General features: G+C 41.3%; 1 protein-coding gene across 1 annotated transcript; it reads left to right on the top strand.

Moving 5' to 3' along the window:
- Positions 1–20,702: 20,702 nt before the first annotated feature.
- Positions 20,703–27,295, top strand: FGF1 (fibroblast growth factor 1). Its single transcript, XM_018565625.1, has 3 exons — positions 20,703–20,901; positions 24,059–24,162; positions 26,767–27,295. The coding sequence occupies exons 1-3, from the start codon at positions 20,733–20,735 to the stop codon at positions 26,959–26,961; spliced, it is 468 nt and encodes a 155-aa protein (XP_018421127.1). The 5' UTR covers positions 20,703–20,732; the 3' UTR covers positions 26,962–27,295.
- Positions 27,296–27,664: the final 369 nt, after the last annotated feature.

Raw genomic sequence — 27,664 nt, 5'->3', positions numbered from 1 at the left:
GAGGTGAGTGCTTTTCACTCACTTCATAGTTCTAGCCGATCTGTGACAATGAGACTATCACAGGTCGGCTTAGTAGATCGGGAGGTGAGCGAACACATACCGGCGTTTGCTCACCTCTCGATCCTGTCACGGCTCTCTGTCATGACAGGGGAGGGGCTGGATTCCCCCCTCCACGCTCCGACCCACCAGCGCTGACTGGCGGAACGGACGGGGGAGGGCAAATTAGTCAGTTGCTCTTTGGGCATATCATCAGCATCCCAGCAGTGCAACTGTAGTGCCCTGCACATCTGTATGGACATTGGACCCATGGAGGATATAAGTTAAAGGAGAACTATGAGGTGAGTGCTTTTCACACATCTTCAAAGTTCTAGCCGACCTGTGACAATGAAACCATCACAGGTCGGCTCAGTAGATCGGGAAGGGAGCGAACACATACCGGTGACAGGGGAGAGACGTGACAGTAGAGGGACTGGCGGAACAGGCGGGGAGGGGGTGGGTACCGCTGGCTCTGCCTCTAGATAGGCAGAGCCAGCTGTCACTCACGCAGCTGGGCGGATCTCGACATCGAGCCGTAGCTCGCGGTATACTGAGCTTAGGGTAACGGGAGGACACTAGTTTGTGTCCTCCCGTTACCCTAAGGAGAACTATGGGGAAAAGCCTTGACCCCATAGTTCTCCTTTTAACTACTAGAAAATCGAACATTCCGAAAGCAATTTTTATTTAATTAAAGAAAAGCCACTAAAAGTGGATTTACCGCGGACTAAAAAGTAACTGGAATAATAAATACATATATAAATAAATAATAAATACATTTATCCAATGTATTCCCTGTGGAGGTTTTCTTCTCTATTCCTGTTCTGGTGACAACTGTAAAATATCGGATTAATCGGATAAAGGAAAGTTTTTACAGAACCAACATTTAGATTTCTTCTTATGTCTGGTCATGACGATTCTCTTTAGTTTTATACTGGAGATGGAAAGTATATCTGTAACCAAACCTATTTTTTTTAGTTGTGGATTGAGCATGAAGGGGCTAACCCCCATGTTTGCGTCTTTTGCCATATGTATTGCAACAGGAAATGAGAGGAAATTCTATTGTAGACAGTTGATCACAATGAATGCCCCATTGGAAGATTTCTCCTCTATTCCTGTTCCTGTGACATTTTCTGTTGTTGCCAATGACAGGATAGCTTGTGTGATAAACATGTAAGTCCATTGTTTGTACTGTTAAATAAAAACAGTTCAGCCAGAGAGAAATCAATATCAAGTAAACTTACATATACCAGGAACTGTGTGCACCTGAACTCTTGTTTCTGCTCTGTCACCTGGAACAATTAATCCAATGAGTGCTGCATATCCCTTCACAATAGCTAAGAGCAGCTTCCGCTAATAAAAGTATGTGGAGGGGAGTTGTATCGATCGGCACTGCTATGTTCAATGGCTGTTGTCCGGGACCCACAGGAGCAGCAGATTGTTATTAGACATGTGCGATTCGCTTCGTTACGAATCGAAATTCGTACGAATTTTCCTGAAATTCGTAAATTCAGAAGCATCCGAAATCTGAATTGCAGTTTCCGAATTATATCCGAAATACGAAATTCCGTTAACGAATTTCGGATCCGAATTTCTTTGAAACAGGAACTAATATTACCCTTGTAAATGAGGTTGAACAACATGACAAGATTTTTTTTAAATCCGAAATACGGATCCGCTGCTGCTGAGAGTTGCATTACAATACACAAGCAGGAAATACAAAATTCCGTTGACGGAATCTCGTTCCGTTACGAACATTCGTTATATTGAAGTTAAAAAGCAAAGTACATTTGTTAATATACTGGAGTTAACTTGATGGTAGTTTTTTTTTAAAATACGAAATACGAAATTCGGATCCGGAATCCGTTAATGGAATTCGTATTTCGTTTTGGTTGACCAATCAGAGGTTTTCTCTTCTGCTGCTAAGAGTTGCATTACAATACACAGGCAGGAAATACGAAATTCCGTTGAGAGAATTTCGTTCCGTTACAAACATTCGTTATATTGAAGTTAAAAAGCAAAGTACATTTATATTGGAGTTGATGGTAGTTTTTTTTTATCCGAAATACGAAATTCGGATCCGGAATCCGTTAACGGAATTCGTATTTCGGATAAAAAAACAACTACCACATCGACTCCAATATTAACAAAGGTATTTTTGCTTTTTAACTTCATCATAACGAATGTTCGTACAGTTACGAAAATGTGCCGAAACTAACGAAAATTCGTATTTTGTACGAATCCGAATTGAATTTCGGACACGAATTACGAAATGACGGATATTTTCGAAACGGAACAAATTTTTTGACAGCGTACAAGTCTAATTGTTATAACACGGTAAATTTCTTGTTACTGGCCAAAATCATTATCTAACTTTTTTTCCCCCTCTCAAACAGTTCAATAAAAACATAAACTAGGCCCAGGTAAATAATCTAATTACTATATTATAACATTGTATGACAGAAGTAAGTAATTTCTAATTACTTTTATGTTGCGTCAAAATAAAGTTTTTTTCACAGCTCTTCTACTGCGTGTCCAGTCTGGATGCATGGCTTGACTCTTCTAGTATGTTGACTTTGAATTTAGAGCAAGTAGTGCCGTCACATCTCAAATGACACTCATTTCTCATAGAAAAAGAGTGTAAGAATAATGTATGATATCGTTTTGTTTGAAGCTTTTTGACTACTGTTGGTTACCATCTATTCTTTGTTTGCAGTGTCTGTGTCCTTAATAAAAAATTAACAGATCTTTGGAATCACAACTTTAGCGCTCTTTTCACATCTGGCCAGGTGATTTAGAGACTTTCTTGCATGTTTTGTATATACATTTTCCAAGCGTTTATATGCAGGATTTGTAGTACACGTGCAAAACCATGGGGGTTATTCACAAAGCTGCCAAAGGCAGCCGAGTGAATAACCGAGCCGAAGTTAATTGAGCCAAACGTCATTCGGCTATTCACTTCAGCTCAGTATGGTTGATTTCAGCCATACATCAGCTAAAATCAGCTGTACTTCAGCCAACATCTGGATCGGCTGAGCCGAAGCCCCAGCAGTTCACTCACTGCTGTTCTCATAGGGGCCGAACGGCAGTGAGTGAATAGCCGAACGCCGCCAAGCGTCATTCGGCTCAGCTATTCTGCCTGCTACCTCCGAGGCAGCGAGCACATTAGAAAAAATGTAAACAAATGAAAAAAAAATGTTTAAAAATTTAGGTTTCGCGCGCGCACGCAATTTTAAGGCTTGACATGTTTGGTGTCTTTTTACCCGACGTGACCCCGTCTTTTATATTTTACCAAACAATTAGGTAATAATAAATGTTTTATCATGGGGAAACTGTTTTTTTTTTTAAATTTCGGTGATTTTTCCTTAATATAGTAAAAAAATAAAACCCCCAGTGGTGAATAAATACCACCAAAAGAAAGCTCTATCTGTCCCCAAAAAAGGGTATAAAATTCATTTCAGTACAGCGCTGCATGACGGAATAAATGTCAGTCAAAGTACCGCAGCGCTGAATACTGAAAAATGGCCTGGATAGGAAGGGGGTTTAACACCGCGGATGTCAACTGGTTAAATGAATGTAAAAATGTTTTTTTTTTAAAGTTAAGAAAATAATAAAAATGTTGTTAACGAAATAAAAAAGAAAAAGTGGGGTCCACCTCCCAAACAATACCAGACCCTTTAGGTCTAAAATGTCTTGTGAGATTTACTTGGTATTTTGGCTGGACCTGAGACATGTTCTTCCTGTAGATAGACCACTCCAGCCAAAATATTCAGTTTTGCATAGAGTGGGGAAATTCTGATGTATGTGACTCTAATGGGAAGTTTTTTCTACACTTTTAGCTGTAAAAGAAGTGAGGGGAACAGGTGTCACTGGGACAAGAAGAGTGTTTCTTGTTCTTCTTTCCCTGTCATCATTGGAGAGATTCTCCATCATTCCCGGTCCTCTGACTCCCCCATCACCAGGACAAGATATATTTCCAATGGGCACACACAATAAAAAAACTGACAGAGGTTCAAACTCTTCCCCACTCTGTCCAAAACAACACCAGCACTGAATGACTTTAGACAGTTTATTACTGATTTTATGTAAAGTGCCAAACAGATCAGCAGTCAAGGCAGATAGAAAAGATACAAAATATGGTAGCTCTGTATTTATTAATACATCTTTATATAAAATGTTTAAATGCAAGCAGTATAAGTACCCGCATTTGGCCTAGAATCAGCATCAGTATCTTGCAGCCTCTGCACGCAGAGTTCAGACTTAAAGAGGGAGAAATAGCACAAGGAACCAGTAAAGAACATGCTGATAGAGGTGAGAGCAGAGTGACAGATAGATAAACTCATGAGTCTGCTGATTCTCGTTTCACTGTCCAGTCGCAGACTGGGGGATAGAAAAGACCTATAAAAAAAAATGAAAACCAAAGAAAAATCAGGTGTTCTGTCTGGACACTCAGGGCTGTTCCGGCAGAGCTGTGTAAAAACTAGATGGGAAGAAATACAAATCCTTTGGCAGGTAAAACAGCTCCCATATATGTATTTTATTTGTGTATTTAACTGTTTACCTGGAGTTAATGCAATTGTACTGTTGGTATTGAGGACACCTATTGTAACCACTGTAGATCACTATGTCCTACTCTCACTACAGCCTACTTGTTAGGTACAGGTAATGGAATGGGATATCATTTAAAGGGAACGCATAGTGCTTTTGTACACTGTGGGGGGAATTTATCAAAACTGGAGCAGAGAGAATCTGGAGCAGTTGCCCAGGGCAACCAATTAGCAGCTCTCTACAGTTTGCTCAGGTGAGATTTGAAAATAAGAGAGAGAAGCTGATTGGTTGCAGTGCAAATCTGATCCAGTTTTTGTCTGCTCCAGTTTTGATAAATCCCCCCCCCCCTGTATGTTTTTCTTTTTTTTATTATGGTCATGACTTAAAAATGAATGCTGTTTTATTTTAATCAGGCAAATCTGATATATTGCATATTAATATTTACGTATTAGCTTCATATTCTATTCACGGGTTATACTAACCCTTTCATGGAATAAGCATGTGTACAGAGCTCAGTAGCTCAAGCTGAAATTTACATACACATGTCAAATAAGTGACTCATCTTATTCCATATTGGATGGCTCTGTCTGAGGTTTCTGCAGACAAATTTTGTCTGAAGGCATGTAATACAGAGATTGTTGCCTTCCAAGTTGCTGAGCTGGCACTCTTTTGCTACCTTTGTGCTGGAGAAGCTGATTGATTGGCGTAAGCAACTTCTCCAGAATCTGTCTGCTACAGTGGCTTAACAACCGGGGTGGCTGTGTATTCTTCACTTGCTGGTCAAAGAGGGGGGTAAATTGGCGGTTAAGTCCTAGGGGGATGAGTTAGATGGTCTTCCCTGGTGGTGTCACACTGTGACCAGGAGATTGCCGACAGGGGGAGGGGCGGGTTGTGGCGGTAATGGGGCCGACAGTCTCTGCGATGTGGTGGATGTCGGTGATGTCACACTGTGTTTGTGAAAGAGATGGGGGACGGAGATGGCAGACCTAGTGGTGTGCGGCATAGGGGGCCGGTGGTGTCACATATGTGTGTGTGACGGCGGAGAAGGGACACAGGTGGCTCGTAAATCCGCGATGCTGCGGTGCGGCAGTGATCAGGTGTCTGGCGGTGGTGGCAGGCTGAAGTGGGGCACTCGTTTCTAGGTGCTGGCGGAACTCCCGGGCCCGGGTCCAGGTGGGAGCTGTATAAGTATCGATCGAGGCGGAGGGGGGAGAGAGAGAGGGACACAAGAGGCTGTAGTAACGCGATGCTTTCGGATTCCTCGTCATCTTCAATCAACAGGACAACAGACGACAGACATCCCACCAAACAACGCAAGGCAAGTAAAGAACACACCACCACCACTTTGGCTTCCTCGCTATCTTCAATCAACAGGACGACAGACATCCCACCAAACAACGCAAAGCAAGTAAAGAAGAACACACCGCCACCGCCTCGGCTTCCTCGTCATCTTCAATCAACAGGACAACAGACGACAGACATCCCACCAAACAACGCAAGACAAGTAAAGAACACACCGCCACCGCCTCGGCCTCCTCGCTATCTTCAATCAACAGGACCACAGACGACAGACATCTTACCAAACAACGGGCCACAGCAAAGATCATTTGGAACACCGAAACCACCCACCTCCACTCCTCGCCGATGATATCGCAACACTCCTTACCTAAGGGTAAGTTACTACATTTGTTTTGGGTTATTTTTCACACAATTTTACTCATCTCCATATCACACATTTATGTTTTTTGGGTCATTCTGGAGAAATTGGATCCACCACTGAAGGTCGGGAATCACAACTTGCCCTTATTTTCCCAGCCCTCACTTCCCATAAATATCGCCCTGCTCTCCCACTTGGTTTGCAGCGCTTCTCCCTCCCTGTTTCTGTTTAACAACCGGGGGGCAGCCTGGGCGCAGAGTTGGGGGGGGGCGGCACCAGTCGCCAGGCAGTGACAAGCGGGCAAATAAAAGATTTACTGGCAATAATGGGCTGTCCTGTCAGGCAATAACGGGGCTGGCCTGGGGGCCTCTGCCATGAGGTCCCAGCGTGCAGCAGCTTCACATTGCAGAGAGAGACCAAGACCAGCACGTCTGTGACAAGGTGAGTGATTTAATGGGTTTTTTTTCTCAGTCTACCCCGTGCTGCTTCCTCCGGCCGTGTAAACTGAGACCAGCCAGGAGGACAGTGTCAGACGGCTGAGGAGACTATCTGCCATTCCAGAACACAGGATAGATAGCTGAACTTGAAAGTTTCAACTATTCTGTGTTCTGTCACCAAAGCACCATTTAGTTCTCCTTCAATGGCCCACCACACCCCCTCCTGCTCCACAAAAAAGTGACCCGGCTGCAATGTGAGGCAGTGCGTTCTGGCCAGAATCAGGCCGGAACACACTGCATCTGGTGTGAACGAGGCCTTAGTGATTTTAATATGAAAAAGTTTAACAGAAAAAATCAAACATCAAAAAAGTGAAACTTCATATTCCATCTTCCCATTAAAAACCTTTGACAACGTTGTCCACAACCATTCACACTCCCACTCATACTGAAGGGCCCAGCACACTTGCTAAATAATGTAAAATCACTGTTGCTGGATCTATCACTGACTCTGTGGAGGTCATGGAGGGTTTAAAGGGTGAGGGCCCTGTCACACCATCAAGAGTGCGTTCGGCTTCTGGAACGCAGTGGAATGCAACCTTGCCAGCTCACTTTGTTTTGGGGCGCGCGGGGGGCGTGTTTGCAGCATTTTTGGCAGATCGCACTGGACCGAAACGCAGGCACTAATGTGCCACGCGTTCAGGTGCCAGCGATCGCACCACGGATGGGGGGTGTGGCTCCGGGGCCATTGAGTTCAATACTCCGCCAGTGTGTTCCAGAGGCCAAACGCACTGGAACGCATTCTTGATGGTGTGACTGGGCTCTTAATAAGGACAGCAGAAAGTCCAGGGACACCAATCTCTGTCTTATTTAACCTAACATGTAATTCCTTAGACAAATGGAAATACCTGACTTAGTTGTACTGATCCCCTTCCTCCAGGTAGAGTATAGTACATCCAAAAGTCTTCAGCGATATCCTCTGGTCTCCTCAAAGTGTCATTACTCGCACTCTGAGGAGACCACCATTGGTGGATATCGCTGAAGACTTTGGATGTACTATACTCTACCTGGAAGAAGGGGATCAGTACAACTAAGTCAGGAATTTCCATTTGTCTAAGGAATTACATTTTAGGTTAAATAAGACAGAGATTGGTGTCTGTGGACTTTCTGCTGCCCTCATTAACCCTCCATGACCTCCACAGAGCCAGTGATAGATCCAGCAACAGTGATTTTACATTATTTAGCAAGTGTGCGGGGCCATCTGTATGAGTGGGAGTGTGAAGGGTTTTGGACAATGTTGTCAAAGGTTTTTAATGGGAAGATGCAATCTGATAATTCACTTTTTTGATGTTTGATTTTTTTCAAATAAACTTTTTCATATTAAATACCTGTACATCCCCACATATCACCGGGGGCGCAACATTTTGTTCTGCCCCGGGCGCCCATTACTCTGGTTACACCACTGGTCTGCTACAGTTTTTATGAATTGGAATTGTCTCCAATGTGTACAGGTATTTAAATAGCACCGACAATTTACATAGTACTTTACATATTGTACATTCACCTCAGTCCCTACCCTCAAGGATCTTACAATATAAGGGCCCTCTCTCACATGCATACATACAGGGCCAATTTAGACAGGATCCAATTAACCTACCAGCATGTCTTTGGAGTGCAGGAAGGAACCCACACAAGAACAGGGAGGACATGCAAACTCCATGAATGTAGCGTCCTGGTTGGGATTTAAATTAAGGGTGCTAACCGCTAAGCCACTCCATGTTTATTTATATGATAACTAAGTTGTGGTGGGAAAGTGACAGAGGGATTGGGGCCCAAAAAAGGGAAGGAATCCACCTTATTATCTTAATTCTGTAAACAAGCAGTTGAGCTAAGGGGAGGTTAAATTAGAGCTTTTCTTCAACTCCAGAATGATCTCTAAAATACATAGATGCTTAAACATAGCAATCAAAAGACAAAAAAGCAAGTTGATGTCCTCAGACTGTGCTTAATGCATTTACCAGCAAAGAACAACCTACATGACCTTCTTTTTTCTTAGACATTGGCCAGGATGAGTGAAACTGGTCTGCAGGGCTTCCTTTCACAGTGGTGGGCTGCTTAGAGGATGTGGTTTTTCCCTCCCACCCAGCCTCCTTTGAAGAATTTAACCCTTTGGCCGTTTGTGGTGCTGGACACTTGCGAAGTCCAGCTGAGATGTTTTGTTGCAAACGATATCTTACTTTACAGCAGGAGTTACACAACTTATTAAAATGATAGAATTAAATAATGTTTTTTTTCAAATGAATCTGTAAGTATTATGTATAACAACCAGTATGATCCTCTAAATGTATGTCATTTAAAACATTTACTTTAGCAGCTTGTGAATTTAATGCTCTGAGTGAACTGTATATATACAGGGATTAAAGTACAGGCTGATAACTTCATTGAAAACCTGCTTTCAAATACAAGATGGAAATTATTCTTTAATAAGTAATCCACTCTCAGTTTAAAGGACAGCTATACAGCCACCTCCCAAGTGACAGCCAGTGTTGCGCCAAATTTCAGATTTAAACTAGTACATTTAATGAGGAATAACCATTGTTCCATCTGGGTAGAATCATGAGGGGGAATGTGGAAAAGAATGACAGGAGATGGAGTCTAAAGAAGTGTGTAAATTATGTACATTGTGGTACTGTGCATTTTTTTTATTAAAGTCCAGTTTTTCTTCGATTGGCAACCAATTCTAAATAAATGAGCTGCCTTAACACAGTGCATCTTAACACACAAAATACCAGTGACAAAATACATGGTAATTTCAGGATCACAATGACAGATATAGAGTCTGCACGTTTATAAAATCAAGTCAGCAACTGCAGCTCACATATTTTTTACCTTCATATGTTCAGGAACTTCTGAATGAGAAAATTTGCATCCTTTCTGCTGGCCTCAATTTTTCAAGGCATTGACCGTAAGCATGGATTGGGTAACACAGGACTTGGGTATATATGTGTTTGTAGCTTAGATCATTTCAAAGTAAATTTTCTGAGAATACCAGTTTAAAATTTTTATTGACTGGGAAAAAATCTTTTGCAAAGCAAAATATTCTAGAAGACTGGGGACCCATACTAGTTCCAGAGCACTGACATCAGTTACGGTGAAACTGATTATCTCCGGCATCACTACTTTGGAACTAAGGTGATGCAGTTCAGAAGCCAGAGAATGGTAGCACCCAGCTGGTGTTTCTCACACAGGGGTTTTCCTTTATGGTAGAATCCCTAAAGGAATGCAATAGTGTAGTTGGTAGGCTTATATGTACTGAATATCCCCTTATATACTACTATAACTGTACTGGTTGTTCTGTATGGTCCTAGTCCAATAGGTTGAATAAATGGCTTTATATTTTTAACTGCATGCATTTTATTGCTAGCAATCCTAAAGGAAAAGCTTGCCACTGGCATAAATGATTTTGTGTTTTTGCTCATAATTTTAAAATTAATAATTAAAATAATTCCTGCTTTTTCGGTTTGTGATGTAAATGATCATTTGAGAATAGCTGCTGTGCTTCAGTGTACTATATATATATTTACCACTAGATGTCACTTTACAAGCAACATCAGAGTTTGGAATACATCATAATGCAGAATCCATGATGGAAACACACAGACTAGAAAATTACTTTTATAGCATAGACAGCTTTTATAACTCTTGTGTTCAAGCAACTTTTTTTACCTTACCCCGCAACCGCCACCCCCACACGTTTTTATTTTAATTTTTTTAAATATTTAATTTTTATTCTTTATAAACTTTTTAATTTTTTTTAATTCATTTACTTTCAGCAAAATATATATTGCTGAATACTGCACAAGTTGTTTTGTGTAATAAATTAAAATGTTTCATAAATGAAATCATTTTTGGGTCACGCCTTAATGACCAAGGAAACATGTGGGTCCCGAGGTTACACAGGTTGAGAACCACTGCTTTAGAGTATATATACCTTTACAATCACAAAGTAATGTACTTTGGTTATTTCAGTACAGTATTTTGTCACTTTGTTGCCTATTTATATGATGTGGAACACTAATGCTATACAATAATAAATGGTATTGTAATGGGCATTTATGTATCTACTTTAACAGGTTTGAAATTACAATTGACAATAGAAGAGGGGAAAAAAAGGAAATCCTCATACTACTTCATTTTGTTGTTGCATAGACCATATGATGTGAATCATAGAACTCACTGATATATCCATGTAAGTGGTAGGATGTAATTACAAACATACACAGTACTGAGCACAGTAGTCTATAGCACAATCAATCCCGTGACATTTATGGCTTAAAGAAGGCTCAAGCTAGGACTACACTGGTGATTAAATCGCTCTGCCACCTTGAGATTTAACTGATTGCTGACAGTTGCCTCGCGCACTGTAATGTGATAACTGCCATCGATTGGTTCATCTCCTAATAGCAAAAAATTGAATTTTCAATGAGGCTCTAGCCAATAGCCGGTCATACACTAAGAATTTTTTCAGGCTAAACAAAAAATCGTCCGACATTCTAACAGTATATGGCAAGCCATAATAGTATACAATCAGATCTTCCAGCTAATTAGAGTGGATTTCCAGTTGATATGAACTTAGCAGCTCTCGGAATGGTTTGAGAGCATCACAACTACAAAATAAAAAGAACACCAGAGAGAAAAACCTTTTAGTTATTTAAACAGTCAGATGTACTCACAAATATGAGAGCATATACGCTTGCCCAAACTTTGCTGGCCCCAGACATTTCCAAGGACACTAGGTTCCACTATGCAATGAGCAAACAAGGCCACCGAGGCCCAGCCTCGGGGCGTCAGGGCGCAGAGGGGCGGCAGCCTTATACCAGTAAAAAAATCACAGGCCATAGCAATACATTATACATAAATGCACTCTCATCAAGTGATTTATAAGGGCTCATCAGCTACTGTAATAGAGAATGATGACTTTGTTTTTAATACTTCTGCTCTGAGAGGTATTCAAATGCAAACATTCCCCTGTAGGTGATCAAACTTTGCTTTGTCTTTTATTGCACACAATCATATTATTTATGTGTAATTAATAAACTTTTTTTGCTTTTCATTTTGTAGTCATTGGATGGTTAAAGTGGAACTATGAGCATAATCCAAAATGACATTTATGATGCAGTCTGTCAGTAGCATTGACAAGGCAGTTCCTCTCCTATCAGTTTAATTACCTGTTGTTGATCCCGTCAGTAAATCCATTGGTTTCCTATGTCCTTTAACAAGTCAAGATACAGATAGAGGGGTTGAATGAAACCAAATAATATTAACAGGGGTGCATACAACGGTGAGCTTTTTTCAAAAGACAAAAAAATAGTGTTACTGTAACTGCCTAAAAATTCTTAGCAAGTTGGGCTTTCATTTTTTTATATATTTTTTTACCTACCATCTATTTAAAACTTTATGTCCATCGAATACTACCCTGTCCATAGGGTAAGAGCAATACTGTGCGATCTTCACTGCAGAACAAACAGCAGTGTAAAGGTCTTTCACACGTGTGTCAAAACCAGGCATTAGAGAAGCGTTTTTAACGTCTCTCTACCGCCTGTTAATGCCTATGTGGGATTCAACGATAGCAACCGCCCATGTGTGAACAGCACTTAGCGTTGCATCACGTAGTGTGATGTCAAATAAATAGATTGCATGTCGCGTTCTGGAGGCATAGCCGTTGGAATAATGCCTCCATTGAAGTATATTGAAACGCCCTGTAAACGCTTTGTCAGTAGGTGTTCAGGAGAGGTATAGGAGGTTTTACAATCCCAGAAACCATTGGGGAATCAGAGAGTGAGAGGATAGAGCAGCTGCAGAAGACACTTCCTGTCTGCACACAGCCAGCGTTTTGTGAATGTGAATGTCACAGCTAGCATTTTCCCAACAAAAGTGGACAGCTTCTAGCCTGCAATATGTCAGAAATATATCTTGCAGGGCTAATTCCACCAGTAGAGCAACACCCAGAATTGTATCACCCAAGTCTGGCCAGCTACTGGGTCTCCTGCTGGTCACTTCCCATTACTACATCACTTCACACTTCCCTACTTGTAGGGCTCTTTGCAAGTGTTTTTGACACCCAATGCTATGAAAATGCCTGCCGAGTGCACTGTTAACACTATAGGTGTGTTAGTCAGCATTGCTCTTTGATAAAATCCTCAACGCACGTGTGAAAGAGCTCTTTAGGAAGTAGAAAAATATTGGTTTGCCTGGCAGGATCAACAGGTAGCAAAAATGTTACAGGGGGGGCTTTAAAAAAACAGAAGCTGCTGTGTTATTGCTAGTGACAGATTGCTTCATATACAGTATATGTGGTTTTTTTTTGGGTACTTTAATTATTTCTAACTGATTATTACAATAAATAATAACCCCTTTACATTTTCCATTCGCAAAGGTATGTTTTTAATATTTTATTCAAACATTTTATATTCTTTCCTTATATGTTGTTTTACAAATGTTTGTGATTCCACATCTGGTGCAAAGTCTTAAAAACATTTGGTTTCATGCAGGGCAGAAAATGCATTATTGCTAATTGTACCCCTTAAGTAGACTTTCCTCTCTTTTTTCTCACAGTGTTTGTTGCTTCAAGTTGCTCTCAGGACTGACTAATACACCAAAATATAGAACAGCGGCCTATAATTAAAGACATTATATGTTATTTTTGGGTAGGCTGCTGTCTTTCCTCTGCAAACCATTATGTCCCTGCCAAGTGCATAATACCACCCTATATACAGCCCCCATGTGTAAAATTGCAAAGACATAGTCTAAAAAGTCTCAGGGAAACCAAATTTTGGCCTGGGAGATACAAGGAAAATGGAAAAGAGGCCTCACTACTTATTGCTTGTGGTATCACAGTAAGCTGGAAATGAAGCATGTGATATAAAAATACTATGTTAGAAGTAAAAACATATTATTTCACGCCTTGAGATCTATTTAAGGACCGGAGGATATTGTCCAAGCAAGACAGGGTTAGCTTATGAATTTGGTCCATCTAACCATTTCTGCCATGTTACTTAGAATGGAACTATTCAAGGGATAAGAAATACGTTAATTTTGCTTTAAAGCTCAACTCCATCCAAAATATTTAGTTTTTAAATGAGTGAGGAATCATTAGAACTACTGTCTATTTCTTTGACAGAGGAAAAAAAATGAGGAGGATGGGGGTCACCAGGAAAAGGCCCAGACAGAAACAGAATAGAAAACTCACAGAGATTACTAGGGATGCAAGGGATTCGAGTACCAATGCCGATACTTGGCATTTTCATGAGAACTACCAGGGTTGCAGCGGTTGCAGCTGGGACCTGGCTCTGGTGCTCTACCACTGTCCAGATATCATTAGTCACATGACAATAAACAAAAATTTATCAGTACTTGTAAGTACTTGGGCAAGTATCAGTACTTGTACTTGCAAAACTGGTATCATCCCTTCATTTATATTTATAAAAACAAAATCGTACATTAAAACAGAGATGTACAAATCCCAGGAGCTCCGTGTGCTCCTTACAAATGGCAGCTGCCTCCTAACTTTTGAATTTTTCTCCAGTCTAGTCTTGGAGCTCAAAAGGTGTCTGTACATGTACTCGTACTTGTACCAAGTATGGTACTTGGTATCGGTGCATCCCTAGAAATTACCTGTTCTACTGAAAAAAAGTGATTTATGCTGTGGCCTCTGTCCCTATTCAATTCCTGTTCCTCTGATCCCCTATCACTAAGACAGTACGTGAGGGGAAGTGTCCCCAGTTAGATGCAATAAAAAGCTGACAAAGGCTCTCCACTATTCAGAACTAAAAAAAAGGTTTAGCTGGAGTTGGGCTTTAATTAGTTAAAAAGAGAACTATGGGGTAAGTGTTTTTTCCCCATAGTTCTATTTAGGGTCACGGGGGGGGGGGCATATACTAACCTCCTCCCGTGACCCAAAGCTCAGTATATTGAGGGCTATTGCCCGCGACATACTGAGAGCACAGCAGCCGGGACGGATCCGGACAATACTGTCTGGATCCAACCAGCTGCGTGAGTGACAGCTGGCTCTGCCTATCTAGAGGCAGAGCCAGCTGTGCCTGCCCCCTCTCCCGTTCGTTCCTCCACTCAGCGCTGGAGGATTGGAGAGGGGAGGGGGGGGAATCCCTGTGGGGAACGGTGACTGAAAGCCACAGCTCACTGCAGGGAGACGATCGGGAAGTGAGCGGATCCATGCATGTTTCTGCTCACTTCCCGATCGATAGAGCTTCTTTGTCACATGTCGGCTCTAACTAAGAGGATGAGTGGAAATCACTCTATGGAGACAAACAGGAAAAGTTTACAGCATTACGTAACATCTGTTGTTTTCTGGTCAAAGTGGAAAATATATATATTTGCACTCCACATAAGAGTACATGAACTTGGACTCAGTCCATTAACATTTTTTAACTCGATGGAGACAACATGGGCAAGCACCAGATTTGACAAGAGGAGACTTTGAACCATTGCTGTTTAATATTTGCCTATATTACCTCTATTACATATATTTATTTATATAATATTACTCTGGCCTGGCAGCTAGTAGTTCACACAGGACTTTGCTTTTACTTCCATTTGTCAAAACAGTGCTGGGTGAGTGAAAGGAAGGTAGGTGTGTCTGTGTATCTGTGAAGGTCTGTGTGGCACGCTGAAATTAGTGGTGTTGTGTAGTGTAGGACTCAGCTCTGTATCTGTTTCTTTAGTCTGCCATTGGAAAGGCCTGACTTAAGCAAAGTTAGGGGTCACATGAAAAATTAGGTTTAGTATAACTTTTTAGTTTGTTGTGAAGGGCAATTGTTCTACCTTTTGCTGAAATATACAACCTTAAAGTGTACCTGTGCCTCCCCCCCCCCCCCCCCCCCAATGACAATAGTCTCAACTGTGATATTTACATAGTAATGGGTGATGCTATTTACATATAAATGAGCCACGACTCATTCTCCCAAAAAAATGTGCCCTCGTCGCTAGAGTGTTCGGGTTTCGCTTGAAGAAAAGGTGGCGACTCTACCTGTGCCAGACTATGCACTTTAGACTAGTTATATATTCCTAACAAGTGGTAAAAGTACTTTTAAAACAAGCCCTCCCTCACCTCTGTAGCGGTTTGTACTGTTTTATTCTCAAAGATCACAACAAAGACTCTGAAGTTGGGTCTGTTTCTAACTGCTTTACAACACCTGCTGTGTGTTTACATTAGAAGGTTGGCTGTTGCAAACATTCTTGGTCTCATAGAAAAAAAGCTAAGGTTTCTGTGCCTCTGTGATTTTTGAAAATTAATCTCTCAACAATGCATATAGCAGGGAATAAGGGCTTGCTTTCAAGAACATGTACAGCTTGTTCAGAGTATGTAAAGTGTGCATAGTCAGTGGTCACAGGTTCACTTTGACAGTCTAGTTTGTCAAACTAAGGTGTTTTCCACCTTATATTATTTACAATGTCCAATAATTGAATAAGTCATGCTTGAATATTTCAAACTAGAGAGCCAGGTAAATTCTTTACACATTTTACAACTATTCTGAAACATGATTAGACTTTATGGAACAAGATAGTCATTCTGCTAGCTAACAAATAATATCTTAATTGTGTTGAACATTAGAACTCAAAAAGTGTAGTACAACCTTGATAACTAATCTCTCCTTGTTATGTTGACTTAAGTTATGAACTGAACTGCATAGAAAGCTAAAGTTCCTTAGTTTATCTGCAGAGCTCCTGTGTGCTGTAGATAAGAACTGGATGTATGACCCTCACCTAGCCCTGTCTAGTTTGCTTACCCCATTAATAGCTCCTGTTCTGTTGTTAAATATTAATCCGGGAATAGGAAATGTCTCGTATCTCTAATTTTTCAGATGTGCTGGGAATTAATTTAATTTTTATTTGCTCTCAAAGTGGACATGTCTTACACAGTGTATTGTGTGTTTGAAAAATTAGTACAAATTAGATTACCCTTACAAGAATGAACTAGTTTTGCTCAAGCATACATAATAAGTATACAGTACATTTATATACAGTACTATGTAATTTTACATTAGGGTTGCTATTACCAACACTACTGTCTACTTTTATTACAATGCCACCAGGTAAAATGCTGCAGTATAAGTAGGATGCAGATGTTAGTGAACCCTCCTAAGTGTGAAAACCCAGGCCATTAATATGTATTTCACATTATTCAAATAGTCACAGAGCCACTTGTAGTCCAGGTGTTTATCAAAACTGGTACAGACAAAACCTGGAGCAGCTGTGCATGGCAACAACTCAGTATATGCACGTGTGGTACCGTGATAGGTTGCCACCTGTGCAATAAGTCCATCCGTGAAATTTCCTTGCTACTAAATATTCCACGGTCAACTGTTAGTGGTATTGTAACAAAGTAGAAGCAACTGGGAACAACAGCAACTCAGCCATGAAATGGTAGGCCACGTAAAATGACAGAGCAAGGCCAGCGCATGCTGAAGCGCACAGTGCGCAGAAGTCGCCAACTGTCTGCAGAGTCAATAGCTACAGACCTCCAAACTTCGTGTGGCCTTCAGGTTGGCACAACAACAATGTGTAGAGAGCTTCATGGAATGGGTTTCCATGGCCGAGCAGCTGCATTCAAGCCTTATATTCCCATAGGCAAACTCCTAAAACTGTGGACAGCCTTCCCAGAAGAGATGAAGCTGTTATAGCTGCAAAGGGTGGGCCAACTCAATATTGAACCCTACGGACTAAGACTGGGATGCCAACAAAGTTCATGTGCATGTAAAGGCAGGCGTCCCAATACTTTTGGCAATATAGTGTATAAGTCATACAGGTTTCTTATCATTTGTCTCCTATCCAACAACAGTCTGATGCAAGCTCTCTTGGGCAAGTTTTATATATGTAACGCAAAAACTGTTTTTAATTGTGGATGGCGGAGGAAAGGGTGCAAAACTCAGGTCAGGTTTTCATTTCTGTGTGTCTTCCCACGTGGGAAACTCTCTATCTATACTGGTGACAATTTCCTCCCCCCCGCCCCCCAAAAATAATCCAAAATATTAGCATTGTCACAGGAACAGGAGGTGAGGGGTAATCTTCTAACGGGAACACATGTTCCAATTAAAACTCTTGAATTCTTTGCTTTCAGGAAATTTTCTCTCACTTTCTGTTGTATCTGTGAGACATAGCAAAAAGAAAAACCCATCAGGATTCTTAACCTTAATTTGTAAGGGCTCTGCATCTCCCCTTCCAGCTCCTGGTAAACCAGGTTGCCAGGAGCTTGGCAGGATGCTGGCAATAATGTCCCAAGAGCTGGGTGGGGAGATTTGTATGGACCTTACACATCTTCCCACCCGGCTCTTAGCAACCTGGGAGGTTCTGGACGGAAAGGGGGCAGCAGGCACACTGAAAACATTGTGCAGCAGAGTGGCCCCACGTGACCCGAAGAGATGCCACCTGAGACAACAGCCTCAGGCTGCCTCATTAAAGGCTTGCTCACACCACAAACCATGTGTTCCAGAGTGGTCAGCTGCTGGAACACACTGTATCACATCCTGCATTCAGGGACAGGAGGGGGCATGGCGGTGCATTGAAGTCAATGGCACCACGCCTCCTGCCCGCAGTGCGATCGACCGCACCAGAACGCGTGGCAAAACAATGGCTGCGTTCTGGTCCAGTGCGATCTGGAAATATGCTGCAAGCACTATTTTTTTTTTGCAGATTACACTGGACCGGAACGCTGGCACTGATGTGTTTTGGTGCGGGCGTGGGAAGTGGCTGCAGTGCTATTGACTTCAACGCACCGGCCCGCCCCTGAACACAGTAAAGTGTCTGGGATGTGCTCCAGTACCTTCCAGCAGCAAAGCGTGCTAGAATGCACCGGAGCTGGTGTGAACGTCCCTAAAGGGACAGCCTTGATAGGTGCAATCCCTATTTGGCTGGAAGTGTGGAAAAATACTCATGAACTCTGCAATTCTGAAGTTCCTATATGTTGTGATTTGGTTTATATAGGCTGAACTGCTACCCGCTAAAGAGGAAAGGTAAACATTTATTTGTTATTTACTTCTGAGATTTACTCTAATCCACAATACAGTGTTTTTTAAAGTTTTACCAGGAATGAAATGACAGGTTTTAAGCTTGTGCTCATGCAGGCAATATAGAGATTCAGGATATACACCTTACTCATACGATGTAAAAAGCACATAGGAAGAAGTGCTTATGAACCTGCCAACCTTTGGACCTCACTAATCCTAGAGATTGTGACAGCAAACATAATTAGTATCTTAAAAATAGGACATTATCTATTCATGGAGAGGAAGTAAATTATACCGACTGACACATCAGGATGTGATGTGGGTGGTAGTCTTTCTTACCTTTAGCGGACACTGTTGCCAACAAAGCTTTATGGGTTTTGTAGGCAACTTTATTATGTTTTGTATTGTTATCTGTAAATATTTGCATAGTTTGTGATTAAACTGCAAGATATTGTTTGCATTCCTCATCTCATTTACAGTGTCTGAAAGGGGAATTCCCCAAAGTTGTTCTCGTCAACATTTCCGGATTTGCAGATGGAAAAAGTAAACAGGGATTTTCTTTCCACATGATGGAATAAATAAAGTCAATGTCACACATATTATGGCGTGAACATTCTCATATCCATTAATAAATCAGTCCCCGTCTGTTTTATTGTTCTTTTTTATCCATATCTTTTAGAAAATGTCCAGTGAGTTTGCAGAATCGATATTGTCTGGTAATCACTGCTCCATTGGGCATAAATAACAAATATGTGAAAGAACAATGGGGATATAAAATGCAGTAACTAATGTAATCTTACAGGAGGTGGAACTCTCCTCAAGCACCTCCTGGCTCTGGCTTCTGTGACAGGATGGAGAGCGGTGAGTGGAGGGGAGCGCTGTGATCTGTCACAGGAGGTAGAAATCCCCCACCGCCCGTTCAGCCTCCTGTGATTCAGGATGGAGAGTGGTATACAAACACTCACCAATCAGCTGATCGGTGAGTGTTTGTAAATAACTGAACATAGTGTGCTTACTATGTCCCAGTTATGATCTACATCACCTCCTGTTCATTCATGATTGTGGACATAGTATCCACAATGTATGAATGGACAGGAACACTCAGTATAGAAGCTTCCTGTTCATCCATAACAGGGGCTGCAGAAAAAAGAGATTGAGGGCTCAATCTCTTTTTCTATTATAAAGGGGAAATATCAGGGGTCTGTGTAGACCCCTGATATTTTCCTAGAGCCCCTAGCAGTTAAAAGAAATAAAAATAAAATAATTAAAAAAATCATTTTAAAACTTTTAAAAAGTTTGGGGAAAAAACCTGTCATTTTTAGTTTCGGCCTGACAAATTGTTTATTTTCGGTTTCAGTCTCAAAATCCCATTTTGGTGCATCCCTAGCATATACTGTTTATACAATTACAAATGTTTAGGCATCTTCATGGTTATTTCTATTGGTATGACACAAAAAAGTGGAAAAAAAAAAGCCAAACCTGACACATGAACTGGACTGATAGAAATGCAGGGGTTCCAATATTTTTGCCTTGACAGTATATACACAAACACCTGCTTTTATCTAGTGACAATGAAAGCTTGGCTATAAAAGCATGTTATAGCTGTACAGTGGGGGAGATTCCCTGCTAGTGTCCTACACTGTTGTAAAGGAACCAGCTGAGGTTGTAACACTAACTTATGTAGTGACATCAAAAGCTTGCTTGAAAAAACAGACATTCCCTATCATAGCTATAACAGCGATAGGGGTTATTTACCCTACCACGGTCCAAATTATTGCAAAAACATGGATGAGAATGCAACGCTAACCTATTCTATTTCAATGGGCAGCGGGGGGCTACCAACTTAACATTTTCAAACTGTCGAGAACATTTCTTGATAAAAGTGCCATTAAGTAATCCAAACTACAAAAACATAGTTGACATATTAAGAAGCACTAAAATAAAAACTATCACTGCTTGTTATTTCTTCTGAGAGTGCTAAGTATGGTTAATGTCTTACAGTGCTGAGAACCCAGCATTGCTGGGGAAGTAAGAAGGATGGCGGAAGGAGATATCACCACTTTCAGAGCTGTGACTGAGAAGTTTAACCTCCCAATGGGAAACTACCAGCAACCAAAACTTCTCTACTGCAGAAATGGTGGATACTTCTTACGCATACTTCCAGATGGAGCCGTGGATGGGACAAGAGACAGAGATGACCTCAACAGTAAGTTTACAAGCAACAGTAAAAACAAAAACAAAAAATACACCGCAGTGGCGTAACTACCACCATAGCAGCCTACGCGCCCGCTATGGGGCCTGCACCGGAAGGGGGCACGGTCGGGAGCAAGAGGGAGGCTCAGGTTCCTTAATTTCCATGCGACCGCAAGTCAAAAACTGCACCGTCGCATCAGGGGCATAACTAGAAATCACAGAGCCCCATAGCAAAATTTTGTAGAGGCCCCCCCGCAACCCGCACCCCCTCTGGTGCTTGAACTACAGCATATATTATCATTATTATATTCTACGATTAAATGCAGTTTGCAATAGAGCTCTGTCCCTGCAGGATACGTACATCCAGAGACAGTGATCTATTCAAAACGGCATTTAATCATATCACGTACATTACGTGGCAGTGTTATTGTAAGTTATAATTACACTGCCACACCACAGAAAGATTAGACAGTACAATATAACCCACTTTCCCTAATTTCTTTGGTGTGGCAGTGTAAAAATACCTTAAAATAACAGTTACACCAGTGAAGCTGGGAAAAGTGGGTTTACAAAGTGGGTGCAGTGTGGGCGGTGTGGGTGCACAGAATTGATGGGCACTATGGATGAATACACAAAGTGGGTGGCGATGTGAGTGGGTTCACAGAGTGGGTGGCAGTGTGTGTGTGCACAGAGTGGGTGGGCGATGTGGGTGGGTGCACAGAGTGTGTGGGTGGGTACAGAGAGTGAGTGAGTGAGCAGTGTGAATGCACAGCATCTCACCTCTCTTCCTCTTAATTTTACATTTTTCATTTACATGCCACTGACATCTTTCTACATTTTAATACTGAAAAATGTAAGGCTATGCACATGACAGGAAAGAACATGTCTACAAACTGCTAACTAGGGGATGCACCACTGGGGAAGTCAGATATGGAGAAGGACCTGGGGGTGCTCATAGATCACAGATTTGGCAATAGCATGCAGTGCCAAGCAGTGGCCAGCAAAGCAAACAGGATATTATCCTGCATTAAAAGAGGAATTTTGGCAAGGGATTATATAACATAATATTACCTCTGTATAAGTCACTGGCTCAGCCTCACCTTGAATATGCGGTTCAGTTTTGTTCATCAACTCTCAGGAAATATGTTCTCAAACTTGAGAAAGTTTAGAGAAGGGCTACATAATTAATAAAGGGGATGGAAGGCCTGAGCTATGATGATCGGCTCAAGAAATTAAAGAGGCGCTTGAGGGGGGACCTAATTGCAATTTTCCAAATCATAAATGTGGACAGCAATATTCGGAATAGGATGTTTACACCAAGAACCATACTAATGACATGAGGACCCAGCAAGAGATTAGAAGAGAGTAGTTTGCAGGGGTTTTTTTTACTGTGCGAGTAGTAAAAATTTGGAATTTCCTTCCAGAGTCAGTAGTATCTGCTGATAGCATTGATAAATTCAAGAAAGATTTAGATGAGTTTCTTGAGTTCTTAAATATACAGGGATAAGGGGACTACTAGAGCCAAGCATATACTGTACATACAGTACATACATACACCAGTTTACAAAATACGAGAGTAATGCGGTATGCGGTGATACCTTTTTATTGTACTAACCTAATACTTAGAAGACAAGCTTTCAAGCCAATGGCACTGCTGCACTCTCCCTCTTAGCCAATAGCAACTGGGGTGGGCTGAGGAAGATACAAGTGGTTGCCGAGTGCTGAGGAGCCCGTATAGCAGGGGGGCCACTGGACACATTTTTTAGTCCAGGATTGGCCGCTACTATATAAGGTACCAGTGTTAATGTCTGTAGCAGACATCATAAACTCCCCCCAGCAGACATCATAAACTCCCCTCCCCCCAAGCCCCCCAGCAGACATCATAAACTCACCTACACATATACATAGGTTGAACTGGATGGACCTGTGTCTTTATTCAACCTCACCTACTATGTTACTATGTACATACATTTTTACCAGTAGCTATAATTATTGTAACATTTGATAAGACCTGTAAATGATAAGGAGTAAATGTTAGATAGACAGGAAAATAGCATTTTACCAATTTAGACGTTGGATGAGGACATTGAAGACCACATTTGCATAAATGCTTGTAAGTACCCCTGCTGGATAAAAAAAATTATCAAGACAAAACACCTATTTAGCATGAATTTAGTACCAAGTTAGGACAACCGTTTTAATATACTGACCCAAAAAAGCAAATCAAGTTTCCAGAAAATTAGTATGCATGTATCTATATGAAGTGTATGTAGATCACCCAAGTTTAGTTTGATTAGCCACACTATGCTCTAACTGCTAAATTGCCTGGGGGTTTCTTGAGTTAAGGTGGCCATACACTCTACAACCATCGCAAGACTTTAGTCTTGCGATGGTTGTAAAGGGATTAAAAAACCGTACGATCTGCCTATCTTGGACAGGCAGATCGCACTCTCGATCATCGCAAGCCCGCCCCCCTGAGGGGCGGGCTTCCGATGACCGCAATGCTGAACGGGCAGTGTGCGCGTGCGCACACCGGCCCGTTCAGCATTTATCTTCCGAGCACCGTTCTAACCAGCCGAGAATCGTACGATTCCCGGCTGGTTTTCGAACATGCTGGTTCGACAGAAGACGTGCGACCGTACAGTAGAAACGGTCGCACGTCTCCGTTCACACTGCTCGATTATCGTACAAAAAACCGATCGCATACGATTATCGTACGATAATCGTGCAGTGTATGGGCACCTTTAAGGAGACAAATTGGAAAACAGAACACCAGACATCTTTGCATTTCTTGATAAGATAATTAAATTCTAAGGGGAATGGTCATCTGTGTAAGTAGTAGGTGACAGTAAGGGGGAAAATAAAAAAATACAAAATATAAGTATGTACAGGAGCAAATTCTGCAGTTCAGAGAAGTAAAACCCCATTTATTCTGTGCATGCTATACAAAGTGGCTATGCCTGAAACTTTAGAGAAGGAGGCTTAATTATTGTAAAAATATGTCAGATTTATTCTGCATGGATCAAATAAGGTTTGCAATATGTAATCTGCCTGGAGCAAATAGGGTTTCTAGTTTTTACAAAATATATTATTATTTTAGTGGAATATTCATCCCTAATGGGTCTTTCTTTTGTACTTTGGTATCCTTTGAGTAACCTTTTCTCTTTTAGTTCAGTTGCAGCTAAGCACAGAAAGCATTGGTGTGGTTTATATCAAGAATGCTGATACTGGGAATTACTTGGCTATGAACGAAAGTGGGCTTTTATATGGATCTGTAAGTATCAAGTAATACCCTTTAGAAATGTTTGGTAATGCTGTGGGGCCTGGTGGTGGTGGGGTGCAGTTGGCATCTGTGTGCTTGTGAAAGTAGCACAGATCTAGTACTATATCTTTGAGGGCCCATTTACACTATTGAGTTAATGGGGTTGATTTACTAACCTTTTAAACACACCACGAACGTGTATACACCTCTGTAGTGTGTTCCCTCCCAGCATGATCTATGGGAGGAATCGAAACACCTTTGTAGTGTGTACACACCCAGCAGGTGTGTTGTGGAAAGCCCTGCAATGAATTGCAAGGTAATGTGGTGTAAATTAGCTCTATGTTATGTTGCTTGCGTTGATGAATGCAGGAATGTAAATGCATGAGCTAACCATTTTTGTCTAAACTGTGAAGCAGCATTATATATGCATCATGTGCATGATTTTTCCATATATGGCATTAGTGGAAATATGCTTTTAGAGACTTTTTGGTTGATAAATACGTTTTGCTGTGTGAAAATCACACACACCTGGTGTGTGTGTGTGTTTAGGTTAGTAAATCACCCCCAATGTATCTGCATTAAAGCAACACCTTTTCATGTGCTAAGACAGCTTATTTATTTTGAATGGGCTAGCAATGCTCTTAATGCAAAAAAAAGTACCTGTAGTATTTTTGGCAGTGCAGCACACCGCAACTCACATGTGCTCTGTGGTATTCTGTACTACAGGTGTGTTGGCAGCTACTCTACAAGGCTATTGGGTGCCTTTCTAACTGGATGGCACTGCAGTGACTATTGTATAATGAGTATATTGCACTAATGCATGTTTTACCCCAAAGTACTGCAAAGTACTGCAAAGTACCGCAACTTATCAGTGTGAATGGGCTTATCAGGTTGGAACTGACCCTTACCACATGTGAAGTCTGTAACCATGAAGAGCTGATGTAATATACAGGAGGAGTCTATAGGACTGTCATTATTAACAGCTCTCCCTCGCTTTCTCTGTGCAGCAAACCACATTTGTTTAGCTGTTGTAAAGGTTGCTTGTTGTCTTAGTAGTACAGGCTGGTATTCATTCCCATCTGGGAGTAGATCAGACATACAGAGCCTCTTCTGCAGTAAAAGCGTACTTGCCAGCAATTTTTGGCAGTTAGGCACTAGTTCCACTTTAATAAAATATGATTGTGGTTATTACTATTGCTACTACAAGTCTTGTTTTTTTTTTTTTTTTTTACTACTACACCACCTTTTCTAAGACATGCTTGCTATGAAGGTATGCTATGAAGGTAGAAGGGCAACAAGGACTAGAATTTATACCAAGGCCCCTAGATCTTATACTCCTAATGATGCTGGAAATGTCTAGTGAGCTACTGAAGGTCAAAAGTAAATTCCATGCCCTGCTTCTCCCCTCTTCCCTGGCAGCTTCTATTCACTGTATTGGTCCCTAGTAGGATACTGAGTATACTATAAAAAAAAAAGTCTTATAGTGTAAGAGTTGTAAATCGATGGGGGAGCCCTCCGCACACCTCACAGTAGTCCAGGCCAACAAGAAAGATGGTGCTCGTAGTGATAGCCACGGATGGCTCTGTGCAAACACAGAACAAAGAAGCAGATCACCAGCACTCAGCAGTAAAGATGAATATGTCCTTTTTTATTGGACAAAGATGTCACCGTGATCAAAAAAGCCAACATTTCGGGACCGCGCAGGGTCCCTTCCTCAAGGCAGAAAGACGTCTTTCTGCCTTGAGGAAGGGACCCTGCGCGGTCCCGAAACGTCAGCTTTTTTGATCACGGTGACGTCTTTGTCCAATAAAAAAAAGTCATATTCATATTTACTGCTGAGTCCTGGTGATCTTCTACTTTGCTATAGTGTAAGAGAGCTTCACTCTTTCATGCAGAGCTGCAAGGCTGGATTGGCAAAAAACTTGCCTGATGATGGAATTTTGACACTATTTTTTTTTAATTTTGTGTCAACCAGAGTTTGTTGCTGTAACAAAGTTGAGATATTTGTTAGCGGAGTGCACAGAACAGATACAGTTTATAATTTTTTTGTATTGAGTATACGGACAGCTCTTACCTGCTATCCGTCCTTGATTCAGGCATACTTTATGTTAAGATCAGGGGCACATATTGTCACAGCTGAGGCTAGTAGGTATCACAAAGAGCAAAATCTAAATTTTGTTACGCCCCTGACTGGTGGAGAAATCCTCTCCAATGTTATTTGTCTATACTGGAAATGAATTCCAACTGCAGACCAAAAACAAGTAATAAAAGCAATGCTATACTACTCTGAGCAGAAACTTCATAATTTAACTCACATTTACTACATGTATCAGTTGTGAGAACATTACAATGATCAAAAGTGGTTTTATTAATGGCAAAGCACCTCCTACAGTGACAGAATTCTGCAGCCGAAGCATATTTTAAAGACATTCCAGACAGAGCCACAGTAGTGAGGCCAGGGAAGCATTGGTTTCAAGTGCAGACCAAAAGCATAATTTGCTTAGCCAGAATCTCTCCTTCAGAATTGCCATCCAACTCTTCTATATATAACATTAAAGTTTCGTTTCCCACAAGCAATAAACCAAGGCCTTTTTTTTCTCTGTTTTCTTTTTCAAGATGACGGTGAATGAGGAATGCCTGTTTTTGGAGACTATAGAGGAGAACAACTACAATACATACAAGTCAAAAAAATACTCAGAGTTGAGCTGGTTTATTGGCATTAAGAAGAACGGGACATGCAAACGTGGTTCACGGACTCACTACGGCCAAAACGCCATCCTGTTCCTTCCATTATCAGTGTCAAGTGACTAGGGATTCCAGCCAGCACTGACGACTGATCTGCCTTCAAATTCATACTGTTACATGTTATTTGTGGTATTGCTGTAAACTATTATATTGTACTTAAAGGCCAAATCAGTGTATTAACAGGAAACGCTTACAAAACCCCAATCTTATAGTGTGGCATTTTCATCCCAACTGGAGTATTTATAGCCGTGCTGACTATAGTCTGAGGAAAATCATTTTATAAATGTATTAAAGCATGGGCCAATGGGATGCTAAGCATTAAAAAACAAACCTTTGCCTTTGTGTTATTGATGGTAATACAACTGTAAAAAAAAAAACTAATTAGGGTACTAATCAAATGTGTAAGACATCATGGTTGAATTAGTAGACATGGGCCCGGATTCATCAAAGTGCAGTATGACTTAAAATGTGCTAAAAAGTGCTTTAAGTCCAACTGAGCTTTTCATTTGAATCCGCTACATTTATTCCAAGTGTCACACCGATGCCTGGAACTGATCCTGGGACCTTCAGTTTCTAGGTCATTTACCTTCCTCTAGAGCAAGGGTGGGCAACTCCAGCCCTCCAGCTGTTCTGGAACTACAAGTCCCACAAGGCATTGCAAGACTGACAGCCACAGGCATGACTCCCAAAGGCAAATGCATGATGGAATTTTTAGTTTCACAGCTAGAGGGCTGGAGTTGCCCCCCACTGGTCAGGGGTAGACTACTGG

Source organism: Nanorana parkeri, unplaced genomic scaffold (assembly GCF_000935625.1).
Source record: "Nanorana parkeri isolate BGI_ZX_2015 unplaced genomic scaffold, ASM93562v1 scaffold867, whole genome shotgun sequence".
In the NCBI taxonomy this organism is placed as follows: domain Eukaryota; kingdom Metazoa; phylum Chordata; class Amphibia; order Anura; family Dicroglossidae; genus Nanorana; species Nanorana parkeri.
The sequence above is the reverse complement of the archived record's forward strand: the minus strand, read 5'-3'. Positions and strand labels throughout refer to the sequence as shown.